Source organism: Lampetra fluviatilis, chromosome 10 (genome assembly GCF_964198595.1).
Source record: "Lampetra fluviatilis chromosome 10, kcLamFluv1.1, whole genome shotgun sequence".
NCBI classification, from domain to species: domain Eukaryota; kingdom Metazoa; phylum Chordata; class Hyperoartia; order Petromyzontiformes; family Petromyzontidae; genus Lampetra; species Lampetra fluviatilis.
Genome location: NC_136284.1, coordinates 110,259 through 135,242, shown reverse-complemented (window position 1 = coordinate 135,242; position 24,984 = coordinate 110,259). Strand labels below are relative to the sequence as shown.

Here is a 24,984-nt window from a genome sequence, read left to right as displayed (position 1 = left end):
GGAAAGTGGGAGGCCACGCAGGGCGAAGGGTGAGGAGAGAGTGGCGAGATCGCCACACACCCGAGCCACGAGGATCGGCACCGTCGGCCAACGGTGACCGACCCCCGGGCAGCAGGAGCAGCGAGGAGGCTGCAGAGAGCAGCGGGTCTGCAAGGGAGGAGTCGGGCAGCAGGGGTCTGCACGACGAGACAGCAGAGGGTCTGCTAGGAGGGAGTTGGGCTACGTGAGCGACAGCAGCCTGGGGCTGCAGAGCAGAGAGTATATAGGGGAGTGCCGTGAGGGAAAAGAGATCGAACCCAAATAAAGGACACAGGACAGAGAGAAGCGTCCGAGTCTTTTATTACAAATCCATTGAAATTGAGAGAAACAGAAATAACTTTAATCGCTCAGACAGCTACAGGCTTAGTGCGGCCTTGAAGCGTATTATTAAATAAGATACATTACAATTCCTTATAGGGGAAACAAACGCTAACTAATTACTAACGTTGCATAATCACAATAAAACACATTCCAAATTATTACTAATCTACAACTCGCATTGTAACAACTGCCTGAATACTAATCTAGTATATAATTACAATAACCCCCCCCCCCCTCAAATCGTTGCACCTGATGAGTTAATGATGACGTCACTCTGCTGCTGCTCTATATAAGAACGGGAGACACAGCAGAGCCTCACCATTCTGGCGAATTGCCCGATGATGCTGGATGCAATTACCAGCGAAACGTCGTACTCAAATTGTAAATGTTGTGGTTTCACGCTTCAACACACCGATGGGCTAAAGCAGTGAACTATTTGTCTTTTGTCAACGTGACACTTTTTTACTGATTGGCCGTGTCGGGTGGTGGAGTGTTACGACAAATTTATAAATAACGCGATCTAAACCCAAAAATGTTGCTTATGAATGATATTTAATATCCATGCCTCTGAATGAGAAAGTGTTTGTATGTGTGTGTAGAGGAGTTGTTATTTAGCGGTTAACGTGCTACACTACAAACCCGGTGACTCGAGTTCAATTCCCGCTCATGGTCAACACCAGTGACGATTATTTGACCCGGTTCTGGGCCTCCCCTGGGTCTACTCAGCCTCAAATGAGCACCTGGTGTGACATAAACATCGCCACTGGGGAGAGAAAGGCGGCCGGGCATGGTGCTGTCCACCCACCCCCTTTGTGTGCCCTGCGGGCCTTCATAGGTGCTCGCTAAAAGTACTTGCCACACAAGTATATTAAGGCTTTACGGGGTGTCTTTGTAGGGGAGCGGTAGTGTCATGGTTAGTGTACTGTACTACGAACCTGGTGACCAGAGTTCGATTCCTGCTCACAGTCAACATCGGTGATGATAATCTGAACTCGTCCTGAACCTCTCTTAGATTGACTCAGCATTAAATGAACACCTGGAGCAATCAATGTATTAACATCAGCACTGGGAAAAAGGTGGTCAGGCATGGTCGTGGCCACCCACCGCCTCATTTGCCATGTCGGCCTTAATTAATGCTCGCTAATATCACTTTCTAACCGTCCGTGAATGGCGATATGGGTAATCTATGTTTTTGTGTGTGTGCAGGTACGATTCGCCACATGTACCTGTATCACTGCAGCCAAGGCAGCAAGGCCCTGCTGGGCCTCTTCATCCCCACGCAGAGGAAGGCCTCCGTGTTTGTGGTAGACACGGTAAAACTAACAGCACTTACACTCCTTTGCCTTAGTGCCATGATGGTAATTAATTATATCCAGAGTCATGAGCCTTGCTTTATCCCATCCAATGTCGTGTTGCCACCAGTCCAGGAATTGACATCTGTGTTTGGGTGGCAGCAGCAACTGATTTGCACAGAGATTTGGTACCATATTGTGTGGAATTTATTTCTAGTTTACTGCTCAGTTTTAATGGCAGACCTAGGCTGCTTGAGAAATATGTGCGGGTATGGTTTGTGGAAAATGTGGTAACCTTAACTCCAACTGCAACCCTGCCATTGTTCCACAAGAGGGAGTCTGATAATTGTTTTTTTACCCTTTTATCTGGCAACAAAACTGACACCTTTTTTACAAGGAGTCATGTTTGCATAGACCACAATACCTGCAGTCATAATGCAAACAAAAAACATAACTCTGATAATGTATGCACTGTCCTTGAAGTTGATTGGTCCACACCCTAGACAGCTTTCCTTAGAGCCTAGTCTCACATGGTGTTGGACCAGATGACGCCAAAAGGTGTTGCCAGATAAAAGGGTAAAAACCAATTATCATTTTTTACTGGCAAATGAGGTTCCAATGATGTAAGAGGGAGTCTGCTTGACACTTTCAGGGCATGACAGATTTTGAACAATTAAAAACTCGTTACAATCTGTTGTATTCATGTGCAACTGTTACCATTCTAGCCTGAAAAGCTTCCAGAAAAAATGAAGGCCTCATTCATCTTTATTGATACATTTAATTTCCCTGCATTAATTGGTTATTTGGGTGTCTCTTATGTATGTATGTACATTGAAATTATTTCGCACCGTACGTAGCCAACCATGTTAATCAAAGGACATCAAACTGGACAAAAAAGCAGTTCTAAATAAATGAGTTTTCAATCTATATTTTAAAGTGCATAGTTGCAGTGGCTTCCTAATATTGGAAGGAAGAGCGTTCCAGATGGCCACATGTGTTTCCTATCTCTTCGTATAATTATCATTATTACGGTTTGTTTACCCAGGAAAGCCTCAATCCTTTTTTTCAAGAGGGTCTTCACATGTTTTCACACCAAAAGGTGATCAAACTTCGTGTAATTCCAATTGAGTAACTCGATGACCCACCCATACTGGACACCTGTATGGGTGGGTCAGCTCATAGGATTCCTCCAGTCTAAATAAAGATTTTGAGTAATTTGCAGGTAATTTTTCAGCATTGGAATGTTCGGCCAATGCCAGTTACATTGGGATATAGATATGGGAGGAAGGCAGAGAACCTGGAGGAAACACATACAGAAAAAGGAGAAATCATACAAACTTCACACACAAAGCTTGCCAAGTCAGGAATCGAGCCTAGACCCCTCTTGCCGAGGCATAAGTAGTAACTATGAAATGAGCAGAATTGAGTTATGAATTGAGCAACCACTGAAAGTCAATGTCTAATTTGTAAATGCAGCTGATGGCTCCAGAGCACAGTCTGTAGGTTTGCTGATATAATTTTCCAACGGTAAGCATATTCCATAATACAGGCGGTATGTGGTTTATGACGATCCACATTTATAACGTTTATATAATGCCACCATTCACGACGTAAAAACCTGATTTACCATACAACTTCTAACATGACTCCGCACAAATTTTAACAGTCACTCTGGCTTCCGATGTGACTTGACGTGGATGTTTTTTTATTCTCAAGTGTTGTGGATTTTTACCTATTAAACCCCGTTAAATGTGGCTGATAAAAGGATAAAACACATTGCATTATGATGTTTCTACTTTTTGATTTACGACGAGGCGGTTACCAGGAACGCATTGTGTTGTAAAAGCGGGGACTGCCTATACTTTTATCCTAAAGATTAGGTTCTTATAATAGGAGGATCCCATACGAACTCTGCAAAGAGAGGCGCCCTAGTTGGGATTCGGATCCAGGAACTTCTTGCTGTGAGGCACGAGTGTTACCACTGTGCTATCCTTTCGTAAGTGTGTGAGAGTTGGGGAGTGGTAGTGTGGTGGTTAGCTTGCTGCATTACGAACCCAGCGACCTGAGTTTGATTCCCGCTCACAGCCAACCCCAGCGATAATTATCTGAACTGGTCCTGGGCCTCCCCTAGGCCGACTTTGCCTCAAATGAGTACCTGGTGAGGTGTGTCAACATTGTCACTGGGGAGGCAAAGGCAGCCAGGTGTGGGTGCTGGCAACCTACCCCATCATGTGCCGTGCCGGCATTCGTAGGTGCTTGCTAACAGCACTTGCCCCAACAGTCTGGTAAGGCTATATGGGCGATTGTTGTCTTTGATGTGGCAGGTCCGTAGTAACCAAATGCCGAACCTGAGCGTCGTGTTCACGGCGGAGCGCGCGGCGCTGCTCGCGATGCTGGGCGAGGAGCTGCTCCCGCCTCCGGAGCACGGCTTCGAGGTGCGCGTGGAGACCGACCTCAAGCAGGCCTACCGCGGCCTACAACGCCTGCTGCTCTCATACAAGGCGAGTGCCTCTGCCCCTGCCATCACGCACTACGGTGCCCACCCATCCTGGTTCATCCATGCCTGGCCTGGTGGCTCGGCCTGGGGGTTTACCCTCGAGTTATGAATTATGCTTCAGAGGCTTCGGGACCATATGGGATTGTTGTATTTTAAAGCCAATGAAGCACAGTATCTACAGACAACCTTGTATGGGTGAAATTTTTACTGCTGTGTACTAGTTACACGTATTTTAAAGATCATCAGCACAGCATAATTTGTCTTCAAACTGACGTCGATCTACATTCGAGCTGTTTTTATTAAAGTCGACCAGGTCTGTTGTTTTTGGGACCAATTTTTTATTTTACGATCATTTGTATTTTACCATCTCTACCTAGCTGAACGACAACAAACGCCGTTCACCACTAAGTGTCGGTGACATCACCACGGCGGTTGTGCCATGCTAGATGCACTTTGAGGCCACGTAAAGTGTCGAAGGCCTACTGTCAGGAGGTCACAGAACACAGACCCAGGTGCCATGGATTGACTAACTGTCAATAACTCACCACATAAATATACAGGTATCCCTCGATTTACGAAAGGGATGTGTTCTTCAAAAACACGTAAAACGAAATTTGGTGAATCGGAATGGCTTTCCCATTAATTTAATACTAAAAATGATCAATGTGTTTCGGACAGTCACTCCAAATATGCACCTATATCACTTTCACAATGGAAAAATATTAATAAAAAAACATAAATATTAAAACGATTGAATAATAATTAATTTTGAAAAAATTTGTACCTTTTCACTAACTCACCAAAATATCTGCATGTTGGAATGGCTGGAAAGGTGATGTGGAGGCATTACTCTTGCACTGTAGGGACAGCGTGACGCTGTCGTGGATGAATGACGCAGCCTCCCGGATGCTTCTCGTTTGATCTCATGGCGTGTGCCATGTGACATCATGTGAACACAGAAATTAGATTTCGTTAATCTAAAAGTGTCCATAATTTGTCAATTGCATTAAAACGCGAAATTCTGTAAACGAACGTTCATAAATTGAGGGATACCTGTGCACGTTTCACAAGCTAGTACTTGCAAATTTGTACCACAACTCCTGCGCCCACCGCGTGTGAGCAGGACTCGCGTAAGGGCCCCACTCTGGTTGCAGTGGAGTCGGCGTGGCCATCCCAGCGCGTGCGCTCCACTATGCCGGTGCTCGACGACTTCCCGGTGGTGTGGGTCGGCAGCGCCGGTGCGACGAGCCCGGCCGGCCCAGCGGACGACCCGCCCAGCCTCAGCGTCCTCGACTGGCAGAGGCAGGGGGGGCGGCACATGGTGCGCGCCTACCTGCGCGTCGACTCAACCCTTGCACGGATGTTCGACGTGGCACGGTGAGAGAGGGCTGGCTCTGAATAATCAAACATAGCTATTACTGTGGTTTACTTATTTATCTATCCATCCAGGACAGCATTGGTTTTTACTTTGAGATTTTTTCATAAAATTAACGACAATTGTTATACAAGTGGGGAGGAAACCGGAGCACCCGGAGAAAACCCACGTGTGTGAGGAGGAAACACTCTATTTCCATCAGTATGGGAATTAGTCGACTTGCTGTACTTTGATATATCCTGGAGGAAATCGACGAACTATGAAGCTCTTTTTGATAGATGTCCAGTAGGGGCGAGTCAGCATATTACAACAACAAACAATACAAAAAACAATAGGAGTGCAATGTATAGAAAAGGTAAGCATGTCACTAAAATTAAATATAAATCTAGATATATAAAATGGAAATTTGTGAATGTGTGTCTGTTCAAATATTTAGCGTACTTCCCGACATGCAACAAACTTGAAATTTGCCATATGGGTACTCTCCAGACTGTACACCATTGCAAAAATTATAAAATTTACTTTTGTTTTTTTGTGGGGGGGGGGGGGGGGGGCGCAATAATGCATATATTTTGCACGTCACATCTATCATGTGACCCGTATGCGGAAGCGTAACGGAGTGTGCCTGCTCATGACACGCCCCCCCCCCAAACCCTCCGCGGGTAAAGTTAAATACAAATGTGTTGCAGGTCTAAGGCGTTCTTCCCGCAGCATTGGTTTATTATTTTAGTCGTTTACTGCCGTACGCACCCTGAAAGTTGTGTGTGTCTGCAGCAAACGCGTGTATGTGTACCTATGGACGCACGCACGTCTGTGTGTGGGGGGAGCGATAGTGTAGTGGTTAGCGTGCTACGCTACGAACCCGACGACCCGAGTTCAATTCCCGCTCACGGCCACCACCGGTGACGATTATTTGAACCGGTCCTGGGCCTCCCCGAGGTCGACTCAGCCTCAAACGAGTAACTGGTATGGTGTGTGAACATCACCACTGGGGAGACAAAGGCGGCCGGGCGTGGTGAATCCAAGTCCCGGGCGAAGCCGGGTAGGAAAGCTAGTAAAGTATATAAGTACAAATTGCATAAGTATATATTCCTGCTGATTTTTCAATACAAAGTGCAAGCTTGGGCAAGGCAACAAAATAACAATAAGAGTCTCAGACTACACCAAGACAACACAGTTTCTCAACAAAATTGCACGTAAAAACTAAACTATCGATACACGGGTGAGGATCAAAGTTACAAATAACATTTGCAAATGTGGTTGTATGTAGCAAATCCTCTCTTTTAGAATATATTTTGAAGTTAAATTTATATTAAGGGAGGGAACAAGGTTCTTCCAAAACGTTGGTGCTGCAACATCAAAGGCTTTATCGCCTATTTTAATTATTGTTCTAGGGAAAGTTAAAAGGCAATTAGGTGAACGTCTTAGGTTTCTTAGTTTTGCCAATGGGGTTAATGAATTAGCTAAGCATAGTTCAGATTTGCCAATAAGGATTTTATGGATGAACAGGGCCTAATGTGGATTTCTTCTTGCATCAAGTGATGTAAGATTGGATTTTAAGTAGAGGTCACAATGGTGGGTCCTGTATGGTACATCCAGTGCAAATCGAAGAGCAAAATGATAGAGGATTTTAGACACATGTTGTTATACTCGTTTTGTCACAGGGAGAGCGGCTGCATCCTGAACCATAGTACCTGGCAACCAACCAAATTTCTCCAAATCAGAATGCTGCTCTCGGTTCCAAAAACAGCTCCTTGATAAGAAAAGCATGCAGAATTGACCAATGGTAAGCAAGCAATGAATCATTGCTGGGCAGCCGAGGCATTCCCCCTGCACACGTGCAAGTCACCAGCAAGGTGGTCTGGCTCCATGAGTGACCATTCACTTGACCACAATATGCCTACTACAGCTCAACCACATCCAAGTGACTTCCTGACATGCATCTGCAACCAACGGGTGTTTCGCCCTTGTGACAAAGATCAATTATTGCAGTCATCCCAGTGTCAGCACGGTTAAAACCCTGCCTACATTCTTGAGTAGTTACTGCACCAAATGATCGCCTTACCCACAACGTATGAATGTGGAATTTCCACCACTGGGCCAGGGCTGTAAAGAGATGAGCACCGCCTCAATGCACATCGGAGCAGGAAATCACGTGTGTGCCCACGTTGCGTTAAATCGCTGGGTGGCGAGCCGTAATGCTGATGCTGCTGCAGGTACCTGCACGTGCCGGTGGGGAACCTTCCCGAGGACGTGGAGGCATTTGGCTGTGACCTGTTCTTTGCGCGTCACCTACGGCGTAACAATCACCTACTGTGGCTCTCGGCCACGGGGCGACCTGACCTGGGCGGCAAGGAGGCGGATGACGGGCGGCTGGCGTGTGACACCCGCGACGCCAAATCCTTCCACATCAGCTGCCCCTCGGCCTACCACGCAGGTGCTGATGCGGTACTCAGACACGGGTTGTGTCAAACCCCTTTTGATATTGAGCTTTGGCACAGGGAAGTAACAATATAACTCGGTGGACATATTCATACGCCTCCTTCACATGTTTATTCTGCAGGATGAAAAATATGATTGTATTTTTTTACACATCCCATCAGTCGTGCACAGCCGTCTGGAAGTGGGTAATTTCAGCGTGCACTGGTTCAACACAAGAAGTCACTGGAACAGTTTCAAAATTAAGTGGCTCATCAGCAGTCAGGCTGCAGGATTATTTGGTGTATTATTGAGTTTAATGTTAAACTAGGACATATCTCATTGAGAAGATACTCGCCTATAAGCATCTGCCAGTTTCCTAGCATTTGTGCAAGCAAACCTGCCTCTGCCGATGAAACGCTGAATGAGGAAAACCAGTCCAGAGTTTGCTTCTATTTAACCAAAATTGCTGTATTATGGACTCCTGGAAGGGTGTTTGGCTGATTGGATCTGTAAAAATATTTTTGTTTCATGCATAAGAACAGATAGTGGAAGGGGAGTGTGGTGTCAACTTTGTTAATTTGTGGTGGTTAAGCATGGCAGTGACTCGAAGGATTAGTTACGGCTTGGCTTGGCTCAGGCTTGGCTCTGGCTCGGCTCTGGCTCAAGTGAGCCAACTCAAAGCCATACATAACTTGTGCTGTGGACTTCCATGAGCTGTGCCCTAAGTAAGCCACAGCATAGCCGCTCATGCATCTTTGGAAACAACTGAGCGGCTCAAGCCAGTACCGAACTATGTCTAAAGACGTGGCCCTGACACTGCAGACCACCCAACGGGTGATGAAGCCACGAACCAGATCTTTTCCTCTGGCACCTGCTCCCCTCTCCACGTCTCCGTGCACAGTCTGCGCGGAGTTGGACATCCAGTCGCTGGCGGTAAACGCCGTGCTGCAGTCGCACCACATCAACGACCTCGAGGGTGGAGCGAGCGGCGGCGTGAGCTTCGACTCGGCGCCGCAAGCCTCGCTGGCCGACATGATGACATCGGGCACGTCCTCCAACACGGCATTGGCGAACTACGACGAGGCCGCGCTGTGCTCCAACACCTTTCGGTGCGGCCTCCCCACCCCATCCAACATTGGCTGTTGCCCACACGAGCACCGACCCGTTAATGCTATTATTGTTGCGATGCTCGTTTATCCAGGAAAGCCTCACCGAGCCTTAAACTGTTTTTTCGTGAATGTCCTGCTATGTTTTCGCAGCAGGGGGCAATGATTGCTACTTTTTTCCCAATTTATCAGAATCAGAATCTTTATTTATCCTGGAAGTATCCGATGAGCTATGAAGCTCTTTTTCACAGATGTCCAGTAGGGGTGCGTCAGCAAGTTACAACAACATAAATACAAACAAATAATTAAATAATTTGCGATGCCATCTTTAAAATGTTGCCAAATTTGGCAACATTTTAAAGATGGCATAGGACCTCATGGTTTCTTCTAACGTTAACATTTTTATTAACGGTATGTTTACGTTATGCATGCGGGCGCCAATCCGATCACTCATAAGTGGGCTGAGCATGCATCGGCCAATGAGCGACTCCCATTTATGAGCATTTAGACCTCGACTGGCTTTGTTTAAATTTCGATTTAAAGCTTTCGTGACTGCAGGGATTCATCTTCTTGGTTCTTTCGGTAAAGTCACGTAGAAGGGAAGTAATAAAATAATAAAAATAAAACACAACAAAACAATTCTCACGACGTTTCGGCCACAACGCAAGCAGCCGTCCGCAGGTGAAGAATGAAACACCACCAAGCTTGGAGCGTATATTTAAGCTGGGTTGGAGGGGGGGAGGTGGGAAGAAGAGCACCTTAACAAAATAATTTGGAAAATGCGTAGGAGGTAGGCGGGGGGGTTTCAAATTAATATTATGCCTGTGCATTATGCAGGATTAGCAGCATCAAAGGGAGGGGGAAGGGGGGTAGCATTAACAAAGGAAAGGAATGTTAATAGTATGTAGCTGCAGTTACTAAACAACCACGTAAAAAACTAAAGTATAAACTACATAAACAACTAAAGTATAAACTACATAGCATCATCAGTATACTTACTATACTGTACAATAAGCTGAGTTACTAACAGTAAGTAATACATTACAATTCTACGTCGTAAAAATAATATAATATGCTTCCGTCTAAACTTTATTCTCTTACATCACACAAGTCTACACCGTGTGATGTAAGAGAATAAAGTTTAGATGGAAGCATATTATATAATTTTTACGACGTAGAATTGTAATGTATTACTTACTGTTAGTAACTCAGCTTATTGTACAGTATAGTAAGTATACTGATGATGCTATGTAGTTTATACTTTAGTTGTTTATGTAGTTTATACTTTAGTTTTTTACGTGGTTGTTTAGTAACTGCAGCTACATACTATTAACATTCCTTTCCTTTGTTAATGCTACCCCCCTTCCCCCTCCCTTTGATGCTGCTAATCCTGCATAATGCACGGGCATAATATTAATTTGAAACCCCCCCGCCCACCTCCTACGCATTTTCCATATGCTAAATTCCTCTTAATATGCAAATTATTTTGTCAAGGCGCTCTTCTTCCCACCTCCCCCCCTCCAACCCAGCTTAAATATACGCTCCAAGCTTGGTGGTGTTTCATTCTTCACCTGAGGACGGCTGCTTGCGTTGTGGCCGAAACGTCGTGAGAATTGTTTTGTTGTGTTTTATTTTTATTATTTTATTACTTCCCTTCTACGTGACTTTACCGAAAGAACCAAGAAGATGGCTTTGTTTACATTATGTTTTCTATTTTGGCAGTGGTAACAGCTCTCTTGCAGACTCATGTAATTCCTATATTCGATTAACAGTTATTTTCGTGAACTAGTTTTCATGGAATGTATACTCTTAGTTCTTTCGGTGAAGTCACGTAGGTAAAAAATGAAATTAAAATTAATAAAAATAAAACAATAAAATCACGACGTTTCGGAGGCAACACAAGTCTCCGTCATCAGGTGGGACCGTCACAGCCAGATTTGCTGCATCAAGTGAGGCAAGGATTCAAGATGCAAGCCCTTAAATACAAGTTGGGGGGGGAGGAGAGGGGGGGGGGGGAGCTTATCAGAATGTGGTAGCCAATGAATGTAACGTATCGGGAGGGAGGGGGGCGGGGTTAAAAGAAGGCACGAAGTGCTACGTAGAACGTATCGGGAGGGGGAGGGGGCGGGGCTAAAAGAAGGCACGAAGTGCTGCGTAGAACGTATCGGGAGGGAGGGGGGCGGGGCTAAAAGAAGGCACGAAGTGCTACGTAGAACGTATCGGGAGGGGGAGGGGGCGGGGCTAAAAAAAGGCACGAAGTGCTACGTAGGCGTCGGCAACGTGGACGTGTTTGTATGCAAGTAACTATTGTTGCACATGCTAACGTAATGGATGAGGAGGGGGGGGGCTAAAAGAGAGTACGGGGTGCAAGTGTATGTGGACATGTATATGTACAAGCACCTGTTGATACACATAATAAAAAAGAACGAAAATGCCCATGTTTATAACAGTGTTGGCTGACAATAAAGAGAGTACTGTTAAACACTGGGGATGTTAACACTCGGTAAAGTAAAGTAAAATAGTGCCTGTCAGATAAGATGGTCCAAAAATGTGTAATTAAGTCTTTTTTGCATGGTTGATAACATCTTTCCAATGATTACTAAGTTTGTACCCATCATCACGGTTGAAATTATGTCTGTTTGTATATCTGAATGGCTTCGTGTACAAACCTTTGATGGTAGCCAGAGGGTTTGCAGAGCACCTTAGTCTCGGAGAAAACAATCTCATGAGAGCCCACTGAGTTGTAGCAATGATCGGCAATGGCGGAAGACTCAATTTTACCGTGTTTCAAATCTGACTTGTGCTCGCGGACACGATCAGAGACATGACGTTTCGTTTCCCCAATGTAACAGTCGCCACAGCTGCAACTCAGTTTATAGACTCCAAGGTATTGCAAGTCAGGGATGACATCCTTCACAGATGGAATTAGATCACGGATTTTATGTACTGTACTGAATCGGACTCGGATCTTATTTTTGTTTAGAATTTTGATGATCTTTTTGGTCACACCTGCTATGTATGGTAACGTGACAGTTTTGATCGGAGTTTCAAGTGGCTGTTTCTGTATGGTGGGAGAAACAGCTTGGCGGATGGTGCGTTCAGAGTATCCGTTCATCCTGAGGGCCCGATGTACATGTCTCAATTCACTGGCCAGGTGGTGTTGGTCAGAAATGCCATGAGCTCTGTGGTATAGCGTTTTGATGAGATAATTATTTAGCCCCTCCCCCTCCCGATACGTTCTACGTAGCACTTCGTGCCTTCTTTTAGCCCCGCCTCCCTCCCTCCCGATACGTTCCATTCATTGGCTACCACATTCTGATAAGCTCCCCCCCCCCTCTCCTCCCCCCCCAACTTGTATTTAAGGGCTTGCATCTTGAATCCTTGCCTCACTTGATACAGCAAATATGGCTGTGACGGTCCCACCTGATGACGGAGACTTGTGTTGCTTACGAAACGTCGTGATTTTATTGTTTTATTTTTATAAGTTTTAATTTCATTTTTTACCTACGTGACTTTACCGAAAGAACTAAGAGTATGAATCCTTGCAGTCACGAAAGCTTCAAATCTAGAATTTCATGGAATGGTTTAAAAACGTTAACCAAGAGATTACTGTACATCACAGCACACTGGCAGAATTAACGAGGGTAGCCTCCAACAAGCAGTGACCACTTCTCTGGGTAAATAATATGCATAATAAAAAATAAGAATAAATAATTTACAGAATGTTTAATTCACTGCTGGGCTGAGCCTATGAAGTGACAACTTAGATTTCACAGTCAATTGTGAACCAGGCTGAGCCGTCAACTCCCCACACCTGACATCTGCTTTGCCCGTGGGCGACGGCCTGATACAAACCCAGGTTCTCAGAGGCAGTGACCCTCTGAGCCGCCAGGTGATTGGCTGAATATGATTGACTGTTTGAATGCTTGTGATGTGGAGACTTTCTGTGCTGTGGTGCGGTGTAGTGCAACGGTTAGTGGTGCGGTCGTGTAGTGGTTATCTCACTGCGTTACGAACCTAACGACTCGAGTTAAATTCTTGCTCAAGGCCAACACTAGTAACGATTATCTGAGACGGTCCTGGGCCTCTCCTAGGTTCACTCAGTCTCTAATGAGTACCTAGTGCGGTGTGTAAGCATCGCTACTGGGGAGACAAAGGCGACCGGACGTGGTGGTGTCCACCCACCCCCTCGTGTACCGTGCCGGTCTTAATAGGTGTTCGCTAACAGCACTTGCCCCTACAGTCTGTTAAAGGCTATTTGGAGAATCTTTGTCTTTTTGGTGCAGCGTACTCAAAGGCATGGTGGTCGGGTGGGTGCGGGAGATCAGCCGCTTTCAGAACGCGTACGCCGACAACCAGGTACCACCCGCATCGGCGCCCAGTGCGGCAAGATGCCGCCTGCTTCACGATGGACCCTAAAGATCCCATGATGTTATTCGAAAGAGAGTAGGCTGTTATGTGCCCATGTCACAGTCTAAATTGGAAAATTGGTAAGCACAATCCAACTTTAGCCCACTATTGCAAAAACCTAGCCAGGACCTTCCCAAAAAAAAGTCATGAGCCTCAGTGAGGCTTTCCTTGGTAAACAAAATAATTAATAAAAGCATTTAAAAACAGTGAAAATAAAAAAAAAGATTTTTAATCTGCGTATAATCCACGAATCTTAAAATTGAAGGAATTATTTTAGCACGAGTCAAATATACATATATGTAGTTATGGCGATACTGTATTCTTAGTCATGGCTCAGCTCTGGCTTGGCCACTGACAGCTCAGCTCAGGTTTGAGCTGCTCTGTTGCTGTCAAAGATGCATGAGCGGCTCAGCCATAGCTTGGTTCAGGCTGAGCTCATGGAAATCTGCAGCATCACTGTGTTCATTTTCAGAGCCGGCTCAAGTTAGCCGCATGGCTTTGAGCCAGGTCACTTGATCCAGAGCCAAGCCTGAGTTGAGCCGTGGTTAAGAACACGGCACCTAGTTAGTGTCTTGTGAAGGTTAGAGGCATGTCAGAATCAGAATCTTTATTTAGACTGGAGGAATCCGATGAGCTATGAAGTTCTTTTTCACAGATGTTCAGGAAGGGCGGGCCAGCAAGTTACAACAACAAACAGTACAAAAAACGATAGTGCAATGTAGAGAAAGGGTAAGCAAGTCACGAAAAATAAATATCAATAAATTATATCAGTACAAATTGCATAAGTACATAAATTCCTGCCGATTTTTTTTACACAATGCAAGCTTGGGCAAAAGGCAGAAAAAACTGTCCCACACTTAGACAACACACAGTCCCTCAATAAAATTGCACATGAAAGTTTAACTATCGAATCTGTATGGGTAAGGATCAAAGTTACAAATAACATTTGAAAATTTGGTCGCATCTGGTGAAACAAAATAAACGTAAGCGTTGTCACGTCACTGTGCAGGTGACGCATTTCCACCGCTGGGTAAGCTCACCGGCATCGCTGCTCTACGACCCTGCGCTCCACCGCACGCTGCACACCGCCATGAAGAAGCTCTTTCTGCAGTGAGTGCCTCTCACATGCCACCAAGCACAAAGGTCTCCCGTGTAGCCATAACAGACTGGAGGAGCAAGTGCTGTTAGCTAGCACCTAATGAAGGCCGGCACAGCACACAAAACGGTGGTGTGGCCAGCAACCACGCCCGGCCGCCTTTGTCTCCCCAAGTGCTGATGTTTACACACTGCAACACGTACTCTTTTAACGTTAATCATTTAATACAGCTGATATTCGTACCATAACTTATAGAACAGTGCTGTCATTGATGACGCTGTGTATCACAGGCGAATATAGTCCACCACTTGGGGAGTGATGTTGCTACATGTTTTCCAAATTGAGTAATGTGCAGGGAACGTTTCAGCATTGGGATGTTTGGCCAATACCAGACACAATGTTTGTTTTACACCAAAACCTTACCCATCGCTGGGGGTTACGTTCTTGAAAATAGCTACCATCGGCAAATTCGCGATCCGCAAACTGAAAGGCAAATGGGAAAACTAGGGTTTGATTCACGGTTCGTGATACGATACCCCCTCCTTTTGTTTTTATATTACCCTACATTAACCCAAATATAAAACTGTTAATATTTAAATGTACAATATTATGAATATTTTCTACAGTCTTAAATATAACTCGTATAGCGAATGTATAGACTTTAGTTTTAAATATAGTGTATTGTACACATGTAAACCTGAAAATAAAGACAATGTCAATGATACCGCACTCGCACATTTCGTAAACCTACCTTGTGGTTCAACTTTCTCGCGTAGAGACATCGTCTTCCTCTGCTTCTCTTCATTACATTCACTACCAATTAATTTTCTTTTAGGGGTCATAGCAAAATGTATAAATAAGGGCACTGATAAAGTACAAAAAATCACACGGTGGAACCTTGCTGCCTCACTGGATGCCGGGGGCATGTGAACTGGAACCCGCTATGGGCTGCATGGTAGACGAGATGGCACGTATGTTCTTCAGTCCAGTAACGATGCTTACAGGAATCTAACAGTTAACTGTGAATGGTCAAAAGCCATAGGGCACGCGATCAATAAACTTTACCGCAATAAATTTGACGTGAATGGTCAAATTCGCAACGGGAAAGGTTTTGGTGTATTAACTGTGGGAGAAAACCGGAGAACCCAGTAGAAACCAATACAGAACAGAGAGAGAACATACAAACCCAACACGCAGAAACACGCCAGTGTCGGGAATGGAACACAGGCCTTTGTTGCTGTGCGGCGTGTGTCACTACCCTTCCCACGACATGCAGGCTCATCTCGGAGTTCAAACGGCTTGGCTCGCAGATTGTCTACGCTGACTTCAACCGCATCATCGTGTGCACGCGGAAACACCGCATCGAGGATGCCATCGCCTACATGGAGTATGTGACCCGCAGGTGAGGCCTCACGTCGGACGCACACACACTTACACACTGCTGTACACACGCGCACACACCCACTGCTGTACACAGACACACTGCTGTACATGCACACACACACTGATATACACTCGCACACACTACTGTACACACGTACAGACACACACACACTGCTATACACTCGCGCACACCAGACTATTAGGGCAAGTGCTGTTAGCGAGCACCTATGAAGGCCGGAATGGCACGTGACAGAGTGGGTGGCCAACACCTCGCCTGCGTGCCTTTGTCTCCCTAGTGACGATGTTTATACTCTGCACCAGGTACTCATTTGAGGGGGGAGGCCCAGGACCAGTTCAGATAATCGTCACTGGTGTTGGTCGTGAGCGGGAATTTAACCCGGGTCGCCAGGTTCGTAGCACAGCGCGCTAACTCTTACACTACTGTACCACATCATTCCGTCTCTTCTCTAACCCGTGCTGCGCCCGTTTAGCCCCCTGGATCCGGCCGAACAAAAGCTGTTTAGGCATGCGGTGGCTGGGCATGCGGGCTACATGACCCAGCCAACGCAGCCTTGCCTGCCGGAGGAGCTCACCGATGGGACTTTGCCCAGATCTTTCAAGGATTTGTGAGCTCCTCACTCAAACCAGCCTGGTTAAACCCAGGATGGATCGTAGGCAGGCCAGCCTAAATGTTTCTAACCGGCGAAGATGCTCCATTAGGGGGGTCCACGTTTCGCAAGCATAGAGAAGGGAGGGAATGACTGGCCGAGAAGACCTGAAGCTTCGCGCGAAGCGACAGACCAGGCAGCTTCCACACAGCGTTACACAGCCGATGAAAGGACAATGCCGCTCGACTGATTCGGAGAGAGACCTTTGCTGCCAAACTGAAACTAGTCATAAGCACACTGCCCCATGACTTATGGGGAGTTGAGGTTTTTTAGTGTTTAATCACATTAAATAACTAGGCAGGTGCTTTGTTTTGGTGGGGCTAATAGTAGGGTCATCAGCCATCCTTTGACCGTACCTGATCATCGATGAGCCTCCCATTGTATCTGTACCATATGGAAATTCCTGTGGTATGGCCATGAAAAGCATCTCTAAATACGTTGTCAAAAATATATTAAATGAAAGTAGGAGCCAGAAGACATCCCTGTCACACCCCAAGGTGAACATGGAATGGCTCTGATTCCCGGCCATGTAGCTTTACCTGGGGCTGGCCACCATCATGAAGGTCCTTAATGATTGTGAGCAGATGGTCGGGGACCCCGAAAGCATGAAAAATAACTCAAGATTCCTAGCCTAGTTTGGTGGTATCATCGGCCTTAACCAGGTCAATAAAGCAGAGATGTATGTTCTGTTGAAACCCTGACATTTTTTATACAGAAGACAAATTGGGGCTCCGTAAGCCTTTCCTCACAAAAGCCAAAGATCCTCCATATAGCTGTAATGGGCTCAAAGATAGGCGCACACAACTTCTTGGGAGGCAACACTTTATTAACTCAACGTACACTTAGCATAGGGTGGTGACGACCAACCTATTCTAACTAACACACACCATCTCTCACTAACACGGACTCTCGGATACCACTAGTGTGACTGGCTGGTCCGCTGACTGGAGGCTTGACTCTTCACGAGGTGTCTTCACGATGCATCTTCATTCTTGACACGGGCAGCCTCAAGCCCGGTGAGGAGGCTGCTTATATGGGCCTCGGCGTGTCCGGGCCCCACCCCGGTCACGCCTTCCTTCGAGAACCCTCTCGAAGCTGCTCGGCTGTCCACGTGGCCCCCCAAGATGCCCCCCGGGCCCCCGGCCCCCACCTTGATCCGGTCACGTGTCCAGCCGGGTTCACTCAGAGTGCCACGGCCTTACACAACCTCCGTGGCCTCACCCACGGCCTCCAGATCCCTGAACCGGCCCTGACGTCATTCCCGCCTCCAGACGGGATGACGTCATGTGCGTGTGTGTAGACCTGCGTGGTAGTGACGCTCCCCCGCATAGTGACGTCACACGTGCGTGTGTGTACACAGTAGTCACTACATAGCCTTAACAGACTGTAGGGGCAAGTGCTGTTAGCGAGCACCTATAAAGGCCGGCACGGCACACGAGGGGGTAGTGGCCAACACCACGCCCGGCCGGCTTTGTCTCCCTAGTGGCGATGTTTACACATTGCACCAGGTACTCATTTAAGGCTGAGTCGACCTAGGGGAGGCCTAGGACTGGTTCAAATAATCGTCACTGGTTTTGGCCGTGAGTGGTAATCGAATCCGGGTCGCCAGGTTCGTATCGCAGCGCACTAACCGCTACACTACCGCTCCCCTTTCCTCACACGCTGCTGCTCTCATACACTGCTGCACACACAAGACCCGCGTATAAGCGTGCACACGCACATGCGGCCCTGGACAGTTAATGCTCTTTAGGAGTGGTGCTGGCCACACCAGCCTCTCGTGCGCCCTCCCGGCCTTAATAGGTACTCGTTGCAGCACTTGTTGCCGCATCAGTCCAGACGGCTACACGGATCTCTCTTTCTGAATGTGTGCGTGCCTGTGTGTCTGTCTGCGTGTGTGTCTGTCTGCGTGTGTGTCTATGGGGAACCGTGGTTCTGTGGTTCGCGCAATGTGCTATAAACCCGGCAACCCGAGTTCAATTGACGCTCATCACCAACTGCCGTGACGATTGTCTAGACCGGTCCTGGGCCTCCCCTAGGTCGACTCGGCCTAAAATTAGTACCTCGTGCAGTGTGTAAACATCCCCTCTGGCTAGACAAAGGCGGCCGGGCGTGGTGGTGGCCACCCACCCCCTCGTGTGTCATGCAGGCCTTTTCGGTGCTCGCCAAGCATTTGCCCCAACAGTCAAGTTAAGGCTATACGGAGGATCTTTGTGTGCGTTACCTCGCTTTTGCGGTAGCATCAACTCACGGGAGATCTTCCACTCCATATCCATCTCCTACTCGCGCTGCTGGGAGACGCTGCTCTGGCTCGACTCATGCAACTACGCGGGCATCGTGGGGCAGCTACCACCTGCCCTGCTGGGGGAGGAGGTAATGTGTTTATCATTATTATCATTGTTCACCAATTTACCAATTATTATTATGCTACTTTATCCAGAAAGCCTCAATGAGTCTCAACCCTTTTCATGAAGGTACTGCCACATTTTCACACGAGGAGATGACGATTGCTATGTATCTCCCAAAGGACTAATTTGCGGGTAATTGTTTTATTTGGACCACAACCATGGAACACAATGGCCTACGCTTCATCGAATGCCATCCGAGTATGTTTAACGTCTTCTGGGAAACAGAGGGCACGTAGCATTTTACGGTAAATGCACCCGCAGTATTGACTCGAGTGGTCTGTCAGAATCAAAAAAGCAGCCAACGCACTTCTGCTGTGCTTGTCACTGCCCCTATTTGCTCCTGCAAAATCACTTAATTATCATCACTGAAGTCTTCACCCAGTGAAGCCTCATTGAACCCACTCATTTGCATTGCAGTTTGTACTGGTGCTGGCCACCCACCCCCTCGTGTGCATGCCAGCCTTCATAGTTGCTTGCTAACAGCACTTGCCCCAATAGTCTCTTAAGGCTATAAAGGGGATCACTATCTATGTATTATATATCCGCAGGCCGGCATAAAGACTCCTGCAAAAAAAAGACGGAAGAGGAAACCTTCAGATGGATCAAATGTAGAAAACGATTATGAATGTTCCGAGGAGGAGGATGATGGAAATGAAGACGGTGGCGATGATGAAGAGGATGCCATGGATGAGTCTCGTCTTGACAACCACTGGAACTTGGCGCTGTTTTTGCCGCAGGCCGCCTCCTGCCAGACGTACTTCCTTACCATCGTGAGCGGTCAGTGGCCATTCTTATTGCGCAAGGCTATCAAAAAGGGGCTGTGTTTCACAGACACAATCTGTGGTATATTTACAGTAAGGTGTGATGTTGCTATTTATAATCCCTATTGAGTCATTTTGAAATTTAGACCATTATACCAGCACACAATGGCATCACAGGATCTTGAATGTCCACTGTAAAGCAGACGGAGCGTAGTTATGGTTAATCCACCCGAAGTATTAACTATTTCCCGTTCCGATGACGTAAGTGTATGTTATCAGTTTGTCTTCCGCTTTCATCCCGTCATTGGAATGGAACCGGAAGAAAACATAAAATTCCTTAATCGGTAACGAGGCTCCCACAAGACCATGCGGGAGGGTGTGGTACAGCTGGGCACCAGCTACCATAGAATGCGGTTGAGTCACTACAGAATGCAATGTCTTTAAAAAAACAGCGCTATGCCTCTCTAAATAAAATTAACACTGAATCACTTGCACGTTCCGAGATTCAGTGGTGAATGGGATCCACCCTGCAACTTGCAGTCGTCTCGGAACGAAAAGGGCTAAACATTGCGGCCTGCTATATTAAAACCGGGAACTTCAACAACAAGAGGTGAACATCCTACCGTTAGGCCATGTCATCACCAAATCAATGGTAACTATGTGTCTCAATATGCAGTATGGGCCTATTTGAAGCGTATATGTATGCAGGCAAAAATGGTTGCACTGGGTGGGGCATGTATACAGGAAGGGGGAGGGACAATTACCGAGACAGGTCTGGCAACAAAAGGGGAACACCTAAAAGTGCTGGGATGATACTGTCAGGGCATTACTTGGGAGGTCGCGTGTCTGCTGGACAACAGCTGTAGAATCTTATGGAGGGTGGAAAGTGCTGGCGATGAGGTACAATGGCATCCACAGCTTTGGCCACAATGACGCCTCGATCTTGATTCACTTGTGCACGTCTCTGTATGCGTGTGCAGCATCTGTGGAGCGGTAGTGTAGCAGTTAGCGAGCTGCGCTTCGAACCTGGCGACCCGAGTTTGATTCCCTCTCACGTCCAACACCAGTGATGATTATCTGAACCGATCCTGGGCCTCCCCTAGGTCGACTCAGCCTCAAATGAGTACTTGGTGCGGTGCGTAAACATCACCACTAGGGAGACAAAAGTGGCTGGGCATGGTTGCTGGCCACCCACCCTCTCGTCTGCCGGTCCGGCCTTCATAGGTGCTCGATAACAGCACGTGCCCAAGGTTATACGGGGGATCTTTGTATTGTAGCATATATAGTTGGGAGGGATAGTATAGCAGTTAGCGCTCTGCGCTGTGAACCCCGAGACTCGAGTTAGATTCCCACTCGTGGCCAACGCCAGTGATCTGAACTGATCCTCGGCCTCTCCTAGGGCAACTTAGCCTCAACTGAGTAACTGATGCAGTGTGTAAACATCGCCACTTGGGAGACAAAGATGGCCGGGCATGGTGCTGGCCACCCACATCGTTGTGTGCCGTGCCAACTTTCAACAGTTTGTTAAAGGCTATACTGGGATCTTTGTCTTTTGCAGCATATATCATGGCAGTGTACCACAGCCTGCAGGAGGAAATGAAGCGAAACGAGCCCGGAGACACCCCGGTGAAGCGGAGGGGACACGGGAGCCAGTCCACACAGGCTGCAGACAAGGACGGCTTGCCTGGTAGACACGCTCCCACATGCGCACGAAATCACTCACATGCACACGTGAGTCAGTGCATGTCGGCCATCTCCGGCAGTGGCAGATTCTAGGGCAAGTAAACATTTAATTTGTTGCCCATTTTTAAAGCACCATTTTTAAAGTTACTTTCCACGATTAGGGTCTTCATGACCAGCCAAACTGCAGCCGTGGCACTGTACAAACAGTGTCACGTGTTGCTGATCAGTCATCAGCTGTCAGTGGAGCTACGAGAGCTACACACGGCCAACGAGGAGGCAATCGCATGACTCTCCAATTACGCAAGCGCTTGAACGTCCATGACTCAGACACTGACAGCTGATGGACACAGCCACATCACAGGGAGCCTTGTACAGAAATAGAGAAAATAAAACCCCTCATTGAATAATCTAAACTTCGAATTGATCAAGTACTGCATATCTGTGATTGACTCAAATATAAGTATTCATCATGAGCCATGGTTGATCTGCTGGTTGAAGGCCTCCCCAAGCTGCTCACCACCTCCCAAAGTCCCGTGATGCAACCGGTTCCCCTTTTCCTAAAGAAACATTTTGACAATCAAGAGCATTATTGTCAGCACATGAAATGTTGACAGGTGTCCATTCAAGCCCAAGGAATGTCAATCTAATGCCTATTGTAAATTGTAATACATTTATACTTCCCTCTTGCGTTTTTTTCCTACCCCACACCTACTGCTTTAAACCAATTGGAAGCATGCTTAAATGTCATGTGACCTTAAAGTGATTAACTAATTGTAGATGTGATATTGCTCAATTTAAATCTTGTATGCCGAACCAGAACCAATCCATGATAAGCCGGCCTCATAAGTCATGTCAGTCTGGCTCGGTCCATACACAACTCAAACACGGCAACACCACATCATCTGCATGCTTCTCGAATTGTTTGCAGCATGTGACAACGGTGGCATAGGTCGATTTCTGCAGGGGAAAAAACAATCTTGGTACCATGTGAGCGGCACCGAGCTGGCTGCGCCGACGGCCTCACCATACTGCCCCGGCCTGGCTCAGTTGTGCAGTGGAAAGAGAGGTATGTGTGCGCGTGTGTTTCTGCGCTTGTGCAGGCACGACGTCGTTCTGTCAGGAGTACGTTGCTGGGGAACTTACACACAACCTCTTCACCATCACCCAGAAGATCCAGCGGCGTGTGACAGGCCGGCGGAACGCAGATGGCTTGTCGCCCCTCTTCCCTGAGCTTCCGGGGTCTCACCTACCCCTGGCCAACCCAGCTCTCGAGTTCGCTAAGGCCGTGTGTAAGGTACGTGGGGGGCATGTGTGCATGTGGGTGCGTGTAAGTAGTGTACCGGTAAGTGCGCTGCGCTACGAACCTGGCGGCCCGAGTTTGATTTCCGCTCACGGTCAACATCAGTGACGAATATCTGAACCAGTCTTGGGCCTCCCCTAGGTTGACTTGGTCTCAAATAAATACCTGGTGTGCTGTGTATGATTAATACACCCTCAATATTAACCAGGGTGTGAAAAATAAGAATAGGTTTTATATTTTAATACTGGAAAAAAGGTCCCATGATTTAACCAAGGTGGTCTGCTATATTCTAATCGCAAACCTCTACAATAAGCTGTAGACAGGTTACCCGCTTGGCCATGTCGCCATCTCAATTCTGTAATCTGCCTACACATTTTATTTGGGCTGCGATTACTTTCGTAATGAGTAAATATCTCGAAATCCACCTTTGTTCTGGTGCCTCGATGTTACTGCGTGGGAGGTGTGATATCAACAACAAACGAGGAAGATGATGCTGATAATGGTTTAGGGTGGCAGGGTGACGCAGTGGAAACACTCGCGCCTCAGCTTGGGCGGCTTTCTGTGTGGAGCTTGTATGTTCTCCCTCTGTACACATTTCATCCAGGTTCTCCGGTTTTTTCTGATAGCTAAAAGAAAATCCATACCATTTAACCGGCATTGGCCAAACATCCCATTGTTGAGAATTTACCTGCAAATTACTTATCAAGATTTCCCCCTACCGTAATAACTTTGGCAAGACCATACGGGGAAAAAAGAGTCTTGTGACTCAGGGAGGCTTTCCTGGGTGCAACAATGATGGTTATTGTGGGTGTGCAGGTTCTGTCACTGGATGGTGCAGTGGCGCTGCAGGTCAGCAAACTGCGCAGGGATCTGCTTCGCTTGCTGGACGTGGGGGAGTTTTCGAGTGACGCAGAGTTCCGGGATCCATGCCTCTCGCTAGTGCTGCCTGAGCTCATCTGCCACCACTGCAACTACTGCCGTGACATCGACCTGTGCAGGGAACCAGCACTGGCTCAGGTGGGTAGCCGAAACTCGCAGAAAAGACAGATATCCTCTGTATCGCGTTTAACAAACCGTTGGGCTAAGTCCTGTCATTGAACACCTGTTGAGACCAACATGGCACGTGAGGAGGTGGGTGGCCAGCACCAAGCACGACAGTCTTTGTCTCCCCAGTGGTGGTGATTACACACTGCTTGAGGTACTCATTTATGGCTGAGTTGACCTTAGGGAAGCCCTGGACTGTGTTCATTGCACAGTGTGCTTCTGCGCCACCACACTCTCTACATATAACCACACACTCATGTCTCATTTTCCACGTCCCTTTTGTATTTTGATCAATGTCAATTGGCGTATAATTTTAATGCAATTTGAATGCAATTAGCATCAATTGTAAATTTAATTTGATTACCACAATTTGATGTGTACACAAGAATCGATTTTTATCATGCATCATTTCTTGCCTGTAATGACATAACATACAGAGCAGTGCCAAACCTCAACTTATTTTTGACTGATTCATCTAAATATTTCACCCAAATAATCCCTTGATGGAACATCTTGTTATCAAACAAAACTACACCTTTTCTTTCAGGCGAGTACTCGATTTCAGCGGTTCCAAACCTTTTTGAGTGTGCAGATGCCTTTTTAACCTCCAAACATTTTGCAGACCCCCACCACCACTCGCTGTTTTTACACTCCGTTATATATGGAAATTTAACGTAATAACAAAGTTATAATATGCACACTCAGTAATCATTTGTAATTGTCACACCTTAAATTGAGAAATTTCTTATTCATTACCTCAACAAATACATTTGCAGAGCATAGCCGTCTGTGTGCGAAAACGTGTTTATGGCTGTTGCTGTTCGCTGTCTTCAAATGCAGGATGTCAGGTTGGAGTGATGACAGTTTTTGCCTTATATCTGATTCTACATCCGACCTACTTCAGGGCTTTGAAAATCCACTTTCACAAACTTACGCTGTGGCATAAGGCATCAGCTACTTCGCTGTCTTGTTAGACAGTTCTGGGTACTCAGAACCAACGTGTAGCCTGAAGCCAGTCAGGTACTGTTGTGTGAAGACAGCTTTACAGAGTTGTCACACGAAAGTTCTGTTAGGCTGTCTTGCTCTCGTGTGACGTATTCACACACTGGCACCAGACACCAAAATGAAAACAAAAAACAATGCTATATAAACATACTTGCAAAATAAATTACAATAGTAGATT

At 46.7% G+C, this 24,984-nt stretch overlaps 1 protein-coding gene across 1 annotated transcript in view; it reads left to right on the top strand.

The window, feature by feature from the left end:
• POLE (DNA polymerase epsilon, catalytic subunit) overlaps positions 1-24,984 on the top strand; it is a 108,426-nt gene that overhangs the window by 77,054 nt on the left and 6,388 nt on the right. The window contains 13 exon segments of the mRNA XM_078860060.1: positions 1,567-1,673; positions 3,977-4,153; positions 5,273-5,526; positions 7,741-7,961; positions 8,847-9,054; positions 13,338-13,410; positions 14,471-14,571; positions 15,834-15,959; positions 18,846-18,978; positions 19,562-19,790; positions 21,333-21,461; positions 22,558-22,751; positions 23,574-23,774. Coding sequence (XP_078716186.1) covers positions 1,567-1,673; positions 3,977-4,153; positions 5,273-5,526; positions 7,741-7,961; positions 8,847-9,054; positions 13,338-13,410; positions 14,471-14,571; positions 15,834-15,959; positions 18,846-18,978; positions 19,562-19,790; positions 21,333-21,461; positions 22,558-22,751; positions 23,574-23,774 — 2,153 coding nt within the window.